The sequence below is a fragment of the Schistocerca serialis genome, chromosome 9, assembly GCF_023864345.2.
Source record: "Schistocerca serialis cubense isolate TAMUIC-IGC-003099 chromosome 9, iqSchSeri2.2, whole genome shotgun sequence".
Classification (NCBI taxonomy): domain Eukaryota; kingdom Metazoa; phylum Arthropoda; class Insecta; order Orthoptera; family Acrididae; genus Schistocerca; species Schistocerca serialis.
The window spans coordinates 247,627,519-247,645,884 of record NC_064646.1 but is presented as its reverse complement, the minus strand read 5'-3'; the positions used below and the strand labels follow the sequence as shown (position 1 = coordinate 247,645,884).

The following is an 18,366-nucleotide window of genomic DNA, read 5'->3' as shown; positions in this document are numbered from 1 at the left end:
TACAGCCGACGTCCCGTGCACGTGCCAATGTTAACACCTCGATATCGGCAATAGCGACTCAAATGGACAAGTGACCATCGGCAGAGCACTAGCAGTCCCTTGACACCTGTACTGCAGGAAGCAGACAAGCTGGCAGCGGCTCCATTATTCTCTGGGGAACATTCACCTGGGCATCCATAGTTCCAGTGGAATTCATGCAAGGCACCATAACCGCCAAGGACTATCGCACACTGTTTGCAGGCCACGTAGAACCCTTAATGACGTCATGTTTCCCGACGGCAGTGGCGTTTTTCAGCAGGATAATGCGCCATGTCATGAGGACGGGAATATGACAGAGTGGTTCGAGGAACACAGCAGCGAGTTCCAATTGATGTGTTGGCTCCCATCTTGATATATCTGAACCCCAATCTGGCATATGCTTGGTGTGAGAGATCATCGCCTCCTCTCCCCCGCCCCCCTTCCACAGAGGGACTTAAGTGACCTGTGTGTGCAGATCTGGCACCAACTCCTTCCAGCGACGTACCAAGGCCTCCATGCTAAGACACGTTACGCTCTTATCCGTGCCAAGGTGGATATACCGGCTGTTAGGTAGGCGGTCATGATTTTCTGTCCGACCAGTATATAATCCACAGCAACATCACATCCAGACTACATATTAAAGTGGATGGGAATGGGAAACCAACAGGATGATTGATTTCCAAGGTGTGGTGTGTGGATGAAATTCAGTAGCTCGAAGGTGAATAGGCTTTATTGCCGATACATTAATGTACAGTCAGTGGCGCAGTGAGCGATGCTGAGTGGCGGGTGGCGAGAGTCAGTCCTCAGTGGTGGTATCCGTGGTGAGCGACGGGCGCCGGGTGCAGGGATGGACCGATCTTCTTGACGACCGCGTTGAAGCCGTTGTGGTCGTCCGCGGCGTACTCGACGATGCGGGTGGAGCCGTCGGGCTCGACCAGCGAGTAGCTGCCCTTCACCACGTCGCCGTCACGGTGCTCGGACTGCTGCTTGATGTCGCCGGTGTGCGCGTCGTGGACGCCATAGTTGAACGCGTACTTCGGGTACGCCTGTGGGGTAACGAAGGCAAGTGTCAGTACCATATCCACTCTGTCTACGTTTTGCAGCTTGTTGCCTAAAATGAAACCTATGGGATTAAGAGAGGAACCGCTGGTCGTAAATGAATTCCTCGGAAAGTTAGAGGTCTAAACGTATGAGATGCATATTTATAATTTGTGACGTGCTCAAAGTGAGGTGTTCGAATTCAAAGCTTTCCACTTTCAAGTGAAAACGGGTTTCGTGCTTTTCTGTGGTCTCTCTATTAAGATATATCCGCAGAGCTCCGAGTAACGTTCATACACTAACAGTCACTCGTAATTTTGCTGTATGACAATCACAGGCGAAACGCTAATTTCGATCGATTCCTTAGACTGTTTCAGAAATATTTCCGTTACGCAATAAGTTTTGGCCAAGTATTCCAAGCAACACCTCCCGTCAGCTACTGTTAATATACTCAGTTTGAGTCTCTACAATCTGCTGCTTTACTTTTGTATTTCTTTTTCGTGTAGAAACAGTTCTGTGAATGTTACAGTTCGTACCATTTCAGGAAGGAACTAAAAGATGACGCTACTACGAAAAGAGCTTTATTAAAATTAAGAAAGTTAGTTGATATCAGTACTGTTACATTATTGCGTCATCTGGATTTGTATTTTCACACAAATAATATTTTGCATTTATTATTTAAAGATATTTATGGATTTAAGTGTCAGGAAGTCGTTTCTGAAAGTATTTGTATGGAGTGTAGCCATGTATGGAAGTGAAACATGGACGATAAATAGTTTGGACAAAAAGAGAATAGAAGCTTTCGAAATGTGGTGCTACAGAAGAATGCTGAAGATTAGATGGGTAGGTCACATAACTAATGAGGAGGTATTGAATAGAATTGAGGAGGAGTTTCTGGCACAACTTGACAAGAAGAAGGGACCGGTTGGTAGGACATGTTCTGAGGCATCAAGGGATCACAAATTTAGCATTGGAGGGCAGCGTGGACGGCAAAAATCGTAGAGGGAGACCAAGAGATGAATACACTAAGCAGATTCAGAAGGATGTAGGTTGCAGTAAGTACTGGGAGATGAAGAAGCTTGCACAGGATAGAGTAGCATGGAGAGCTACATCAAACCAGTCTCAGGACTGAAGACTACAACAGTTTAAAGACACTGCCATTTTCTTTCTTTAGATCCCCAAATTAAGAACACAGATAAGAGGTATACTTATTTCATGTGCTATTTATTAACGATGAAAAAATATAAAGTTTTTCACCAGTAGTTATTAAACAATAAGATTAAAATCGAAGAGAGTAATTTTATTTTGTTTTACGTCAGTGTTGTGCCTTTAACAAGGGATAAGTATGAAGTAAACCCAAAATCACGGTACAGTCCCAGTAAAATGTAAAGTATCACGCGAGCAAACCGAAATAATTGCCATTGTTTGCAAAGATCATTATTTTAGTATTTTTGGTGCCGGGAAAAGTCGTGTATAGTTAGATTATGCTCTGCGAAAGGTACTGTGCGTCGTGGGAATATAGTCAGAAACTGCCTAACAATAATGAAGCAAAACGTACGCAAGATAAATTGTTTATCGAGTCATTGCAATGCTCTGAAAGCCATTATTGCTGCTCTAAGAGTGATATCCAGCTTTTATTTTTCTTCTGATCTGAATATTAGAGTATTAAGGCACGCCTATAACGCTGAAATCAATCTTGAAATTAAACTGAAATATCGCTTTTTTTAAATGTTTTTAGCGGGTACTATAAGAACAGAACCAATAGAATATTCATTAAAACACCTCTGACATGCTTAGTCTTATTAAGTCTCCAAATACTATAAAGGCTTAATCAGTTTGAATAGCAAATCCAGAGATTTACGAAATATAATTATCTTGATTTTGCAAAGGGTGTGTGTTTATTGTCTACTGAATACGAAATTACGCAGCTGGACACAGATAAAGTGGCGAAAGCGGGTATGTTAAAAATGTAAGGATAATAAAAAGTGTAGTGTTTTCATATAACTCGTTTTCCGTGTCCCCTGAAACATTGCAAAGTGGAAATGTTTGCATTTGAATTTTAACGCCTAAAGTGTCTGCCACGGAAAGAAAAAACAAACACACAATCATTTGTGTCCAAAGCGGAAATTACCACTGTTTACAGTTGGTGACTGGTCGTCGAAGATGTAGGATAACTTGGTACAGGGAGTTAACGACAGGCATTTAATATATGCTGCAGCAGGAAAACTAAGGAAACTTATTCGCAGCAGACGTCGTCCTAATTCGAATACCTTTACTACAGTGGATAGAAACTTTAAGATCGTTCAACTTATAGGGAGCTGACTGGCCAAAGTTAAGGCTATGGTCTAGGATAGTGATGAAAAGATTCATCAGCAAGTAGGCCTACTCATCGGCTTAACCATAATGCACAATGCCGAGAACAGTCTATAGACAGCAGTGATGGAGCACCAACTGAGTAAAAAGGAAGTCCCTGCACTAGGGATTATAATATTTCCTAGCAGTCGTCCGACATAATAGATGATCCTCAAAACCATTTAGAAAAGAAGCTACAGTGTAACGTGAAAGCATAATCACAATTCAGTATACCAACTGTCAAAGCATTACAAGTGATGAAAATCACATCGAGATCCAGGGTTAAACGCTAGTAGCAAGCGAGGACCGACACCTAACCATTAGATTCCGATTTTTAACTGTGAGACCACCAGGCTACATTTTTTCCTTTGCTTGAGTGTAATAATAGTTTTCCTTCTACAGAGGACAGAGTAAACTGCTATCAGATTATACCTGTTACGTGATCTCGTAGCAGAGATGAAAAAGCGCAAACGTTTGAATATTAATCGGAGATACAGAAAATAATATTGTAATTCATGATGTTTGCAAAACTTCTTTTTCTCTTCTTCCAGTCTTTTGGAAAAAGTACGAGAAGTATCATTACTTTAAAGCACTTTTACGGGCACAGGAAAGGCCGTTCGGCCTTTATTGCTTGTTTGCAGAAGTCTTTTCCCTCGTACCTCGTTTCCTCGACAGGTGTCCATAAGTGCTTCTGTTTTATGCCTGCTGTAAAAGCCTAGCGCTTACAAAGTGAGAGCTGCAAAAACAGTTACGTAATGCAGCGTGAAAGTGGTTTTGAATTCGTCATAAAATCGGACACTTGCTCCTTTAGTCATTATTCGTTTCGGAAGACACGGAAGGTATCCTTCATAAGCCACATACTGTCACTGATTCTGTCCAACTAGAGTTATGACGTAAGTTCTATACTGGAATGTCACAGTATGTGTAAGGAAAACAAATGTGGCACTGGTATAGGATACCAGCTAAGGACTTTTTAATTGGACTGCTTGATACAATTATGGATCGGCTCTCGCCGCCGTAAGTGGACAACAGGCATCTGTGAAAGTTTTGTAGCATATAGATAAAATGTCGTCAGATTTTTGTTATTTGTAACAGGATAACTTGTTAAATATTTTGAGAAAGAATGGCAAAGCTCTAATCAATCCTAAGCTTACAAATAGTCTTTTACAAAGCTTCCCTGTAAAAATCTGATAGAGTACCATCATCTTGTCTCCTCTCCCATTGGCTCATGTCACTACTACCTTGAATATGGAGTCACAAACACAGCATGGCTACCATTGACTTGGTATAGATATTCACGTCCTCACACTGTTTGCCAGCACCATCACATCGAAATGACTATTATGTGCCCTAATTCATATCAGGTCCACCGATATGCGTAGAATAGGGAATGATACGCTTCGTGAGAAATGACTAACTGTGTGTGTGGATGTTCTGCGTAAGTATTCCTTAACAGCTAACGAATGCCTCAAATAACTGATACAGTAAATACAGATTTGATCTTAGACAATAAACACTGAGGACTGATTCCTAAAGTGATTATTATTGCTCGTTTGTCACTGTCATGAAGCAGGTATCGAGACGAGAAGATGACAGTTATGTGTCTTAGAAAATGTAACGATTCTGTGAACAGTGCTGTGCGGTCGAAGATGCGTGAATTGGAATTGATGGCTTCACGTATGCTGCTATTGACGGGATCCTCATCAAAGTACCTGATGACGGCTCCAGTTGTTAGCTGGAGGCCTCCAATTCTGATACGAAATGATTTTACACATTATCAGACGACTGACCAGAAGTATTTAGTTACACTGTGAAATCTCGAAAATGTCCTGTTACATACTAGGTACCTTCACGCAGATAAAACAACTAGGTTTGCGACGAGTTTTCCTTCTGCTCATTCTCTCTCCTAACTTCCTCTTTCAACCTTATCTCTTGTGAAGCATATTAAAAATTGTACTCATTGGAATTTGAAGTTGGCTTGTCTGCCTGCGGTTCAAGATTTTTATCGACCACACCTAGAGGAATTCTGAAGTAATTTTATTCGGCTGCTGAACGTACGTTATTGCTATTATTTGCCTTTCGCGATTCTCAGTACCTCCATACCAGCGCTTCCCCATGTTAACTGCGCCAGTAAGGAGAAGTGCGAGCCCAGAGGTTGCATCTTAGACGTACTGTAATAATGTTACTCGACAGAGCATGATTTAAGTCGCGTGACAAGGTGACACCACTAAGATAACATCAAACTCAGAAGCATAAAGCACAATGTTTACTTCCGCATTAAACTTAACGATGAACAGAGTATAGCTGTGCGACAGCCACGCAGAAGAAAAAGTGCCCCACCCACGATACTCGTGGCTGTTCGCTGTACTATTATCTTCCATCAAAACGCTTCAGTGACTCTATAACCGCCGTTAATATCCTTTCAGGCACTGAAAATAAAATAGTCATTGTTTGACTTCAGTTTTATTGGCTTGGAAAAGGATGTCAAAGCTGCAATCAACCCGAAGATTGATTTAAATACAACAGCGCTTTCCTAAGCATCATCGTACTGAGATGTTGTTGACTTCCTCCGACCTTTGGACTTACTTAGTCATAAGCCATAGGTTTGTCGGTACACCTCAACATTTTGACGTTAGGCAAACTTTGCCATACTTGAAAGAAGTGTTGTTCACTTATCACTTCTTTAAAGTATGGCAAAGCTATATAAATATAGGTGTCACTATATAATACGCTAGAGATTTACATCCGCTTGTTGCACGTACCGTGGTATTAAGCTATTGATTTTGAGATCGGAGTGACACATTAGTTTTTTAGTATATTGCAAGGTCTTCTCACAGTAGATCTTGATGTGGAGAATATTTAGAACATCTTAAAGTGACGTGGTTGAGATCCCTGTCTTTCTGGATGTTCATGGCTTGTGGGAGAGTCTACCACTACGAACCTATAGAGATTCGGATAGCTGATGTCACATGTCTCCTCAGAAAATTCTACTGGCTATACGTCTTCGTTGCTGGAATAATGTGCTGGACTGAAACGAACGATATTCGCTTTTCCTGTCTTTCGATATTTGCCACTGCAGTTCTCGTTGCTGGTATGCCTATTTTCTTTTACGTTTACGAAGCCATAAAGTGAAAGCTGTATAAATAGTGAATTCCTTTTTTGGATGCTTCCTTCGCTAGGCCGTCTGCTTGTTCATCGTGTCAAACATCTGAGAGCCCTCTTTAACTACATTAGATGAACTGTTTTATTTTGTTTCTTAAGTTTCATTATCAATTCCATTACGTCATAAATGGAGCTGTCATTAGACTTCCACTCCTCATGCACAAATTGCTCCAAAGCACTTCAACTAGAATTAACGTTTTGTTCTCTTCTGAGGCTCCATCATAATTTAATCCATAATTGTGTTCATGAAAAATATTTCGGTGTCTGGAACGCAGAGCAATAATATGCGCAACCAGCTTCATCATATGTATTGGATCCGTCATCAGATGTATGCAAATAATATGGGCAATCTGTTACATCATTATTAACTCTTAAATTTTGACTCATTTTCACTATCAGGTAAATAAAGTCTGACAGACAGACTGTTGTTTCACAGTCTTTACTAAACACTGGTAACATTCGGTCCTTCCATGTCAAAGGAAACGTGACTCTGAGCGGAAGCCTTTCACTAACTATGAAAATGGTGATTAGCAGACTGTGTCGAAGCTTCAGTAAGAGTCTCGTGAGATCCGTTTCTTTTACTTATGAAAGTGCCGACGCATAAACCGAAACAGCCTAGCACTGAACAGCTGATGTCGACATTTTCTGTAGTGCTGATTGGTGTCCTTTGTTAGGGACAAAAAGTAAGCTGTTACGCAAACCACTGTGCACTGGACATGAAGAACTTCCTCTCACCGTACAACTGTCTTCAGTGGTCCAGCGCTTTCTCAAGACGCCTCGCTCACAGTGTACCTTGCTCACGCTCCAGTTTACGAGGTATTTTACGCTTGCTTGCTCACCATAGCTATCTTCTGTGGTGCATAAGTAGACAATTATTCTTGTGTTACAGTTTACTGGCGGAGAATTAGTTCTTTTTATCGAAATGCGCAACAGGTTTACGAGTAAGAAACGGACCGTCGTTCATCTGTTGTGACTAAGCTAGAGAGTCAGAGAAGGTGCATTCTAGCGTCCGTCGAAAGTGAAGTACACGGCTGGTTGACCTTCCGATGTCGTTGAGTAAGGATGTGCTTGTTACTCGAAAAGTGGCGACAACTATGTGCCACGGTGCCGGGTAGAATAACTACTTAAATGCCTTTGAGCATGCTGCAGTTATTGTCTTCTCGATCCCTGCTAAATCATTTTCAGATTTTCCGTAGAATACTGGTTTTTACATTATTTCATCTACTGGTATACAATCCATACATATAGGATTTCTTGCTTATTAGGTACTTGACACCACCTATACATAAGAGGTTTAGTGATATTTATATCTATGAAGTCTTCACGGGTCTCTAAAAAATAGAGATGTGTCAGTTCCTTTCTGTGGCGGATCTGGACGACGGAAAATGATAACATATACATCTACACCCGCAAACCACTGTAAAGTGCATAACGGAGGATTCTTGCCTTTATACCACATGTTGGGGTTTTGTGCAGGGTAGAATAACTGCTTAAATGCCTTTGAGCATGCTGCAGTTATTGTCTTCGCTATCCCTGCTAAATAGATACATTTCAGATTTTTCACAGAATACTGGTTTTTGAAAATTTATTAGTGGGTCCTGACAGGAAATTTCCAGAATGAAAATTTCACCTTGTAGCGAAGTGTGCGCTGATATAAAACTTCGTGCCAGACCGAGACTCGAACTTACGACCTTTGTTTCTTGCTGTCAACTGCTCTACGAACTGAGCTTCCCAGGCCCTGCTCATCACCCGTCCTATCAGCTCTATTCCGCCAGTACCTATCAAACGTTTTTTAACGAGATAGTTTGCTCCTATCAGCTCTGGTTTTCACGATATTCATAGCGCTCTCCCGTGGTAAAAAAAAAGAAAAAAGACTGTGATCATCGGTTTAAGAAATATCCTTTATTAGTTTGCATTTTCCCAGCATACTGACAGAGAAAGCAGTTCTGCCACCCGATTAGCTTACGACTGAGGTCATGTGATCACTCCATTTCACATCCACACAAATTGTTACAGGCAGGTATTTGTATGAGTCGTCTGCTTCCAACTGTAGTACTTTGCATTTCGTGAAGCACACAAATTTACATGTCTGAGTGAGGCACAGCTGGAACGAAACGAGAAACAAAGGAAGACTTACAAGGGGAGGAGAGATTTATTTAACGTTGGACAACAAAGTATATACAGCTTTTATTTTGGGAATAACTATACGTTTTTTTGTTTTGAACTGAATTGTTCACTTTATCTTCTCGTATATTAGCGGTAATTTTGCTAGTCGTTATGTGTACTTCTTTTCGTTGTCGCCTTCCTTGCACTTTTTTGTTCGAACCAGTAAGTAAGCGGAAATGGAAGCCTCACTGATTTTCGGAGTATTGGCGCACATTCATCAATTTAGCCCTGGAATTAACGCTAAACTGCACTGTACCTCACGAAATAAAGGCTACTTTCATTTTTTCTTAACAAAGTATATCGTATTTATATCACAATGTTTTTGCAAACTGTCAGTCTGAATATTTACTACCAAATTGCGAAATTACAAGGGCAATGCCATCATAAGCGAGTTCCGTTTCTAATGTAGAAATATTTGTGATGATGCCAAAGATTTTCGTACTTATTTTGTCGCAATAATTAATACAAGCAAATTATAACATTCTTTAAGATTCTACAACAGTTTCCAATATAAAAGCGGGAAGTATTACGTTACCCAGTGATAAATTTGCGTGCGGCTATACCAAAATCACACATGCAGAGAGCTACTGGAGTAATCTGTACCTTGTGGAATAAGACGTGAATGACTTATTTTTTCCAAAACCAGAATTGAACGAAAAACTCATGTAATAATTACCAAATTTTCGAGATATATTTTCAAAAACGCTTCAAATCCAAACGTATTTAACAGTGTGATAGTAACCGTTAGACAAGCGACATTATCAGCGCTCAAAGTAGCAGCTAAATAATATCTAGCGACATACTTTACTGCATATTTTTGGCCTTTATGATGTGCTTAGCTATCACGAAGTAAATCAAAACACACTGTGTAATCGCTGTTGCGCTAGTGGAAATCTAGTGTACCGAAATCTTGGTAACTTGACTGTTGTTTGAAGACCACTCATCGTGAAAGCCCTAACTAAAGCACCACCCCGACTCGTGTGTCTGAAGTACGACTCCTGCGTGTAATATGCAACTAATTTATGACAAGTAGGATGTTCTTATATTTAGGTTGTATTAGTGTTTAATCAGTGTTAGTTACCTAAAGGCCTAAGGAAGGCACACGGTGTCAGGACAAATTCTCTTCTTCATTATCGACACTACGGTCGTAAATTTGTTGAACCAAGTGAACGGGGTCAGGGCAAATTCTCTTCTTCATTATCGACACTACGGTCGTAAATTTGTTGAATCAAGTGACATTTTTCTACTCTGCGATAGTTAATAAGACTTCCTTTCAGTCCTCCTATTAGGCTAAGAAGAGATCTTAATAAGTACTATAGTCTGAGAGGAAAAATATCACCTTCATGAGCAGCTTCTGTTGGTCATACACGTGAGGTTGACTTACGTAGTAATCGACGACTTTGACTGGAGCGGCGACGGCGACTGCAGGCGCTGCGACGGCGACTCCGTGTCCCAAACCGGCGTAGCCACCGTAGCCGCCATAGCCTCCATAGCCCGCATAGCCCCCATGGTCACCATAGCCTCCATATCCACCATAACCACCGTAGCCGACAAGTCCGGCAGTCGCACTAGCCGTCAACGCCACCACTAGGAGGACGCACACCTGCGTGAATAGAGAAGAAACAACATCACTATCAACCTGTAGAAATGTTTCACACTTGATCTAACTGTGTAAAAGAAGCTTGAGTACTAATTACAATGCTAGGAACGTCAATGGGAGTTAAAATTTTTCGGCCTGGTTCAAATGGTTCGAATGGCTCTGAGCACTATGGGACTTAACAGCTGTGGTCATCAGTCCCCTAGAACCTAGAACTACTTAAACCTAACTAACCTAAGGACATCACACACATCCATGCCCGAGGTAGGATTCGAACCTGCGACCGCAGCAGTCGCGCGGTTCCGGACTGAGCGCCTAGAACCGCTAGACCACCGCGGCCGGCTTTTCGGCCTGCGATCTGGCTGTAAACGGCAAACGTATTAAGAATTCTGGTGTGTAATTATATGAAACACAAACAGTCTTGGATAAAGATACGTAGAAATGTTTTAGCCTCTAAAAGAGCTAAGTATCCGCAGACATTGAGACTACCACAAATAATTAGAAACATATGATCCTTCAGATTTCTTTTTGATGTTTTGACTGAAGGCTCCCTAATGTATCTTCTTCACGTGGAGTGCTTCTCGTTGGCTACCACTAACTTACCTGCAGAACGTCGACTGATTATTTTTAAGGGAAAATAAAGAATGGGTCCACTGTATGCCGAGTTGAAACCGTGTGTTTAATCTGAAGATAGAGAAGTGTCAGCGTGGAAGCGAACGTAACAGCAACAAATATTTTGATTTTCCGGATGCTCTGTCTGGTGATACTGTCCAGACGTTCTTGTGATTTAGTAGCTGTGAAGTGTTCTGACTGGTCTTGAATGCTTGTCGTTGGTGTATACGATAGTCTGCCGGCCCGCTTATACTCGTGATTCATTTAGCGTTTGTATAACGCGGGATCTCACACAGTGTGAATGTGAAGGAGATAGTATTGGTCAGGAAAGAAGAACGAATAGCTGAGGAGAAAGAACGAATAGCTGAGGAGAAACACCTACATGTTTGTTAGCTGATTGCTTCTAAGGTTTTGGGCACAGGATATCTTATATTTTGAATGAAACTAAACAGACGTAAACTAACAGTATTAAACTAATAAGAAACTAACGTAGTCAATAGCTGTAGAGCAACTTCATTTGAAGTAGTTCTGTGCTGATAAAATCATGAAACCTCAGAACGAAACTGTGGCTTTTATGGGACCTCTGACAAATAGGTGATGCAAAGGAGAGCTGGACAAATAATCACAGGCTTTCCTGACAATGTGACAGCGTCACGTAGCTGCCTGAGAACCCGAATCTGCAGGCACTTCAACATAGACAACTATCTTGCGCAGCCGACTTTAACGTTCCAAGAACAAGCTTTAAGTGAGGAACCTAAAAAAATACACATTCATCTGCTTATTACTTCTGCGAAAAGAAGACTAGAATAATTACTGTGCGCACAAAGTCATTTTAACAGTCAATTCTTCGCCCACTCCACACCTGAGTGGAACGGGAAGAGGCTCTAATCACTGATAACATGGAAGGTAACCTCCGTATTCCGACAGTACTGTATGATCTCTGTTTGTTTGGAAACAAGAAAACGCGTTAGTCATACTTAATAGACCTCACACTATGTGGGAAGTAGAAGGTGAAAATGTTGAAATCATCGACGAAAAACCTTGAATGAATGATATCTACACTGAAGAGCCAAAAAAAAAAAAAAACTGGTATATCTGCATAATAACGTGTAGGGCCTCAGGGTTCACGCAGAACTGCCGCAAGTCGACGTGAGGTGACATGGACTCTACTAATGGTGTGTTGAAGTAGTGCTGGAGGGAACTGACACCATGAATCCTGCGGGGCTGCCCATAAACCTATAAGAGTACGAGGGGGGTGGAGATCTCTTCTGAACAGCATGTTGCAAGGCATCTCAGATATGCTCAATAATGTTAATGTCTTGCTAGTTTGGTGGCCTGCGGAAGTTTTTTAATTCAGAAGAGTGTTCCTGGAGCCACTCTGTAGCAATTCTGGACGTGTGAGGTGTCGCATTGCCCTGCTGGAATTGCCCACGTCCGTCGGAATGCACAATGGACATGAATGAATGCAGGTGATCAGGCGGGATGTTTACATACTTGTCACCTGTCACAGTTGTATCTAGACATTCAGGAGTCCCATATCACTCGAACTCCACCCGCCCCAAACAATTATAAAGCCTCCACCAGCTTGAACAGACCCCTGCTGACATGCGGGGTCCATCGATTCATGAGGTTGTCTCGAGAAACAATTTGAAACGTGACTCGTCCGATCACGCAACGTATTTCCAGTCATCAACAGTCATGTGGGTGTTAATGGGTCCCGGTGAGGCGTAAAGCTGTGTGCCGTGCAGTCATCAGTGGCATACGACTGGGCCATCGTCTCCGAAAGCCCATATCGATGATGTTTCGTTGAATTGAAATCTGCAGCTTTTTCAAGAAGGGTTGCACTTCTGTCGCGTTGAACGATTCTCTTCACTCGTCATTGGCCCCGTTCTTGCAGGATCTATTTCCGGCCGCAGCGACGTCGGAGATTTGATGTTTAACCGGATTCCTGATATTCTCGGTACACTCGTGTAGTGGTTGTACGAGGAAATCTCCACTTCATCGCTACCTCGGAGATTCTGTGTCCCATCGCTTGTGTGCCGACTACAACACCACGTTGAAACGCACTTAAATCTTGATAACCTGCCATTGTTGCAGCAGTAACTGATCTAACACCTGCGCAAGACACTTGTTGTCTTAAATATTCGTTGCCGACCGCAGTTCCGTATTCTGCCTGTTTACGTATGTCTATATTTGAATGCGCATACCTATACCAGTTTCCTTGCCCCTTCAGTGTATGTGTACGCTATCGAAGACCACCTTCCATTTATCTTGTTTGGCAGACGGTACTTGCAACTGCACTACACAGGAGTTCTGCGGTTTGTATGGTTAAAACGCTAAAAACAGTTTCGGAAACCAATGCGTCACGCCCAATCGTTAGCAGAGTAAACAAAGGCAGACCGCAAACGAGTGAGAAACACAAGAAACGGCGGAACGAAATCGCAGTTGCGGGGCTGATATCGGCATTCAGCGTAGCGGCAAACCGCGCCCATTCGCCGAGGTTTCTGTTTTGACTCCTCGCTCAGACGTGTTGGCAGCACTGGTTCTCGTTCGACACCTCCTCTAGCCCAAGAGCAGGATGTGCAGCGTCACGGATAACGACTTCCATATATGAGCCTTTACTTCATAATTCCCAACACCAGTTTCTACTTATATTAGAATATTGCTACCGGTTATCATTAAAACTTTTGTGTGATTCCTCCATCACAACTTCCCTTTCCATCACTCGAATATATTCATGTCTCATTAAATACGAAAATTCGACTCCATAATGGAGAGAAACTCCCAATTTGTGCAACAGAACTTCAACCTTTGTAATCGGATTTCCCGAAAATATAATTTTGACAGTACTCACTGCAACGAATGATTTGTGAGGAATACGCAAAAGTTACTTCCAAAGCTTCGAATCATTGTCTCTTAATTTTTCGTTTGTGTATGCAAAATACGTAGCTGAAGATCATGGATGTCTACTAAAAATGGGAAATAAACCAAAATCATCAGTTATTAGGCAATGCTGTGACATATAACGTCATCGTCTTATGAGAGGGGGGGGGGGGGGGGCGGGGGGAGGTAGCATGAGATTTTAAATTTAAGATGATGCTCATAGGATATTTCCATGGTCGTCCTTTTTATTTCTTCAGTATCAGACGAAAGGGCCTGCCTCGTTTCTATAATGTCGGCGTTCAACCACTGGAATCAGTCACAATCTTATAGAATGCATGGTTATCTCCCCAGAGCAGTTTAAGTAAATAACTTTTGAAACCGTCATTCGACGAGATGTATATTGCGCGTCCCTCTCGGACTCTTTCCAAGTGCTATTAATGGAAGGGATAGAGACGAGTAAAAGAAGTGTTTCGCGTTTCGCCAGCCTGAGACTCACTTAAATGTTCAGTAAAAGTAACTGCACGAAAGGAACAATGTATCATGTAGAGCTTCACTATTACATATCCATGTCGCAATAGAGTCATGAAATGTAGTAATTATCCAAATACACATCAGACGCAATGACCACAAAGGCCAGTTAAGAGAAAATCGGACATATTCAGAATCCGGCAATTTCCATACCACGCAGCATCCGCCAATTGAAAAGGAAGCGGAGAGGGAGGGGGAAATGTTTCTGATACAGCATGTACTTTCCCCCACATAGCGTACTGTGGCTTGCAGAGAACAGGTGTAGTTTCAGAAGTATCAATTATTATATTTCCTAGACTGTCAGTAACAATAGGAAGTTATGCTTCGAGGCTGATGGAATTATTGTCACCATAGGGAAATATGTCTCTTAACAAATGAGGAGTTATTAGCGATATAAAAGATTCATGTGTGGAAGGTGTAAGAAGGGTTAGGCGTAGCTCGCAACTTGGTTGGGGGTCAAGGAGACGTGGATTAACTGGGTAATGGGAACGGTTTTTCTAATGAACTGGGGGCCCTGTCTTCGTGGCTGTTAAGGTGTAGTCATGTCTGTATCATTCAATATAGAAGTGATGGAGTAAAGCTCGTAACAAGCACTCAGCACACTTCTCTCGGATAACGTCCCAATCAAAAACACGATCAAGTCTATCGTATCGTATTTAGCCAAAATATTAGTTTAGAGAGAACGAGTGCCAAATTTGAGTCTTGAAATCAATTTCGATTATTTTCTGCGAATGTAGTTTCTGGAACTGGGTCAACTCAGCTGCGAAACGAAATAATAAATACTTGAGCAAATATGTGTCGATAGTGGCACACAACCAAAGGTCCATCCATAAGGTTGGAAAAATTTACATTTTAAAAGTCTTACATTGGGTCTACATAATAAAACTAGGCTTTCGAAAGAGATATCTCTGTGTACCAGTAAAGCTTCAGTTTCATTCGATTCATGATGTGACTTTACTTCTACATCTACATGAGTATTTTACAATTCACACTTAAGTCCTTGGCAGAGGGCTCAATTTTCCTTGCGAGTTCTAATTCCTCTTACTGCGATGGTCATTTATGGGACTCAAAAAATATTTTCACTTTCGAAGCAGAAAATTCGTGGTTGAAATTTCGTGAAAAGATTTCATCGAGCCAGTTCTAATTCACAAGAGCGATATTTTATGTAATGGTGTTGACTATGAACCAATAATCTTTTTCTTCGAGGTATTCCGTAATATTCAGACAGAGTATATGTTCCAGCATCCTACTACTGAAAACTGAGTGTTATGGATCTATAATTCAGTGGACCATTTTTCTTTCCTTTCTTGTCTGTTGACATGACCTGTACAACATTCCAGCCTTTAGGAAAGGATGATTCGTAGAGCGAGCGGTGGTATATGACTGCTAAGTATGGAGCTATTACGTCAAAATACTCTGAAAAGGACCTTATTGGTATACAGTCTGGAAGAGAAGACTTGACTTTACAGATTTTCTCGCTACGCCCAGGGTATCTGCTTCTATGTCACTCGTCCTGGCAACTGCTCTTTATAGGAAACCTGTAATATTTACTGCGTCTTCATTGGTGAAGGAATTTCGGTAAACCGTATTTAGTAACTTCGCTTTAGGGTGCTGTCATCGGTAACATTACCATTGCTGAAACTTCCTGGCTGATTATACCAGTGTGCCGGACCGACTCCAACTCGAGACCTTTGTCTTTAGCGGATAAATGCTCTACCAACTGAGCTACCCAAGCACGACTCACGACCCGTCGTAACAGCTTTATTCTCGCCATTACCTCGTCTCCTATCCTCTAAACTTCACAGAAGTTCTCCTATGCAACATGCGGGATTAGGATCAGGAGCTGCACCCTGAAACACCAAAACTAACAATGAGACAGCTATTGATTGTCGCTATTCGTGTTTCGCATGTGCAAAGGGCTTCTCCCTCTTCTCGTGCCATTCTGACCGCTGACATCTCGTGCCGCGTCTATAACAAATGTAATATACTTAGTATTTTTGTTATAGTGCCTCCCAGTTTTATCTAGCCTGTGGAATGCTGGTGTGGAAGAATAGGCAGTCTGACAAAAATTAATGACAGTAACACACGCCGAAATAAATGTAATTTCAAAGACTCGTAGTACGTAATGTTACAAAACTCGTGACTAGCGCAAATGGTTTGTAGACGCGAAAGGCTTACTCGGCGAGCGTTGCAGCCTGGAGGCACCTACCTTGAAGAGAGCCATGGTCGATAGCTGGTGAGTGGTGGTGCTGTGCCGTAGAGCCGCTGATGCCTGCCAGTGGTCTGGCACATTTTATATAGGCGTTGGTCGCAAGGTCGCGACAGGCGGGGGTTGCACAGCGGGCTGGCGGCAGTAAAAAAGCACAGCCGGGCTTTCACTGAGCGGGCCGGGCGTGGCGTGTCCTCAGCGGTCGCCTTGGCTCTCCTTCCGTCGTCAGGCCCTCTCTTTAGTCGATCCTGGTATCATTACGCTAAAATGAGCTTTGAGCATAGTACGCACGTTTCGTAGTCAAAAACATTATACACTAACGGAGGAAGGAACTGTACCACTAAACATAATTAGAGTAGAGTAATGAAATTTCGGGAATACATTTCTAAAGGTAACATATTTAAGTGATTAACATTGCAAGATCACAGGCTAGTATAAAAGCGAGATAAGCCATTGGAAATGGAAACGTTGGTACATTGATAATAGATATAATCGCCAGAATGTTGAATACAAGCGTGTACACGCGCATGGGTCCCGTTGTACAGGTTGTAAGTAGGCTGTTTAGGTTTTCATGTTGGTGACGTCATGTAGCGCTCTGTATGAAAATCACTGGCTGTGCTGTGTTCAGTCTGTGGCTGGTTGGCATTGTTGGAATTTTCGCTATTGTGGTGTTGGGCAGTTGGATGTGAACAGCGCGTAGCGTTGCGCAGTTGGAGGTGAGCCGCCAGCAGTGGTGGATGTGGGGAGAGAGATGGCAGAATTTTGAGAGCGGATGATCTGGACGTGTGTCCATCAGAAAGAATAAATTTCTAATATTGGATATCATGAACTGATATATATATATATATATATATATATATATATATATATATATATATATATATATATGACTTTTGAACATTATGAACTTAAATACATTGTTTGTTCTCTATCAAAATCTTTCATTTGCTAACTATGCCTATCAGTAGTTAGTGCCTTCAGTAGTTAGAATCTTTTATTCAGGTGGCAATATTGGCGCACACTGTATTGCAGTAGTTCGAGTAACGAAGATTTTTATGAGGTAAGTGGTTCATGAAAGGTATAGATTAATGTTAGTCAGGGCCATTTTTTTGTAGGAATTATTGAAAGTCAGATTGCGTTGCGCTAAAACAATATTGTGTATCAGTTTAGTGATGATCAGAACAAGTAAAGAGAGACTTGTCTGAGTACGTTAAGTTTTGCTCAGATGTTTGAAAATCAACTAACGTAGAGGTTTTCCAGCACTGTCATTTATAAAAATTTTCTAAGGGGGTGTTTCAAGGTGCTGGAAGTTAGTTTGTGGTATAGAGTTCCATACCTGTCGCACTTGGTCGGTCAATACAGGAACGGTTGATATTGGTTGTGGATGGTGCTAGAGTTATAGTCCGATGATGTCCTATATGTTCTCGGTTGCAGACAGATCTGGTGATCAAGCAGGGAAAGCCAATATGTCGACGTTCCCATGTTAGATTACAACATCAGTATGAGGGCGGGGTTATCCTGTTGGAAAACACCCCCTGGAATGCTGCTCATGAATGGCAGGACAACAGGTCGAATCACCAAACTGACGCACGAATTTGATCATGGTGCGTGAGATAAGCAACAGACTGCTTCTGCCGTCATACGAAATCGCATCCCGGACCATAACTCCGGGTATAGGTCCAAAATTCCAAAACAGACAAGTTGGGTGCAGGTCTCAACTGGGCTCTTCCTGACCAACATTCGGCCATCGCTGTTACCCAGACAGAACCAGCTTTCATCAGAAAACACAACAGGTCTCCAC

The 18,366-nt window shown here is 42.0% G+C and overlaps 1 protein-coding gene across 1 annotated transcript; it reads right to left on the bottom strand.

The window, feature by feature from the left end:
- Positions 1-730: 730 nt before the first annotated feature.
- Positions 731-16,675, bottom strand: LOC126419076 (cuticle protein 8-like). Its single transcript, XM_050086163.1, has 3 exons — positions 16,566-16,675; positions 10,121-10,339; positions 731-1,064 (listed from the first exon to the last, which is right to left on the bottom strand). The coding sequence occupies exons 1-3, from the start codon at positions 16,578-16,580 to the stop codon at positions 822-824; spliced, it is 477 nt and encodes a 158-aa protein (XP_049942120.1). The 5' UTR covers positions 16,581-16,675; the 3' UTR covers positions 731-821.
- Between the last annotated feature and the right edge of the window lie 1,691 nt (positions 16,676-18,366).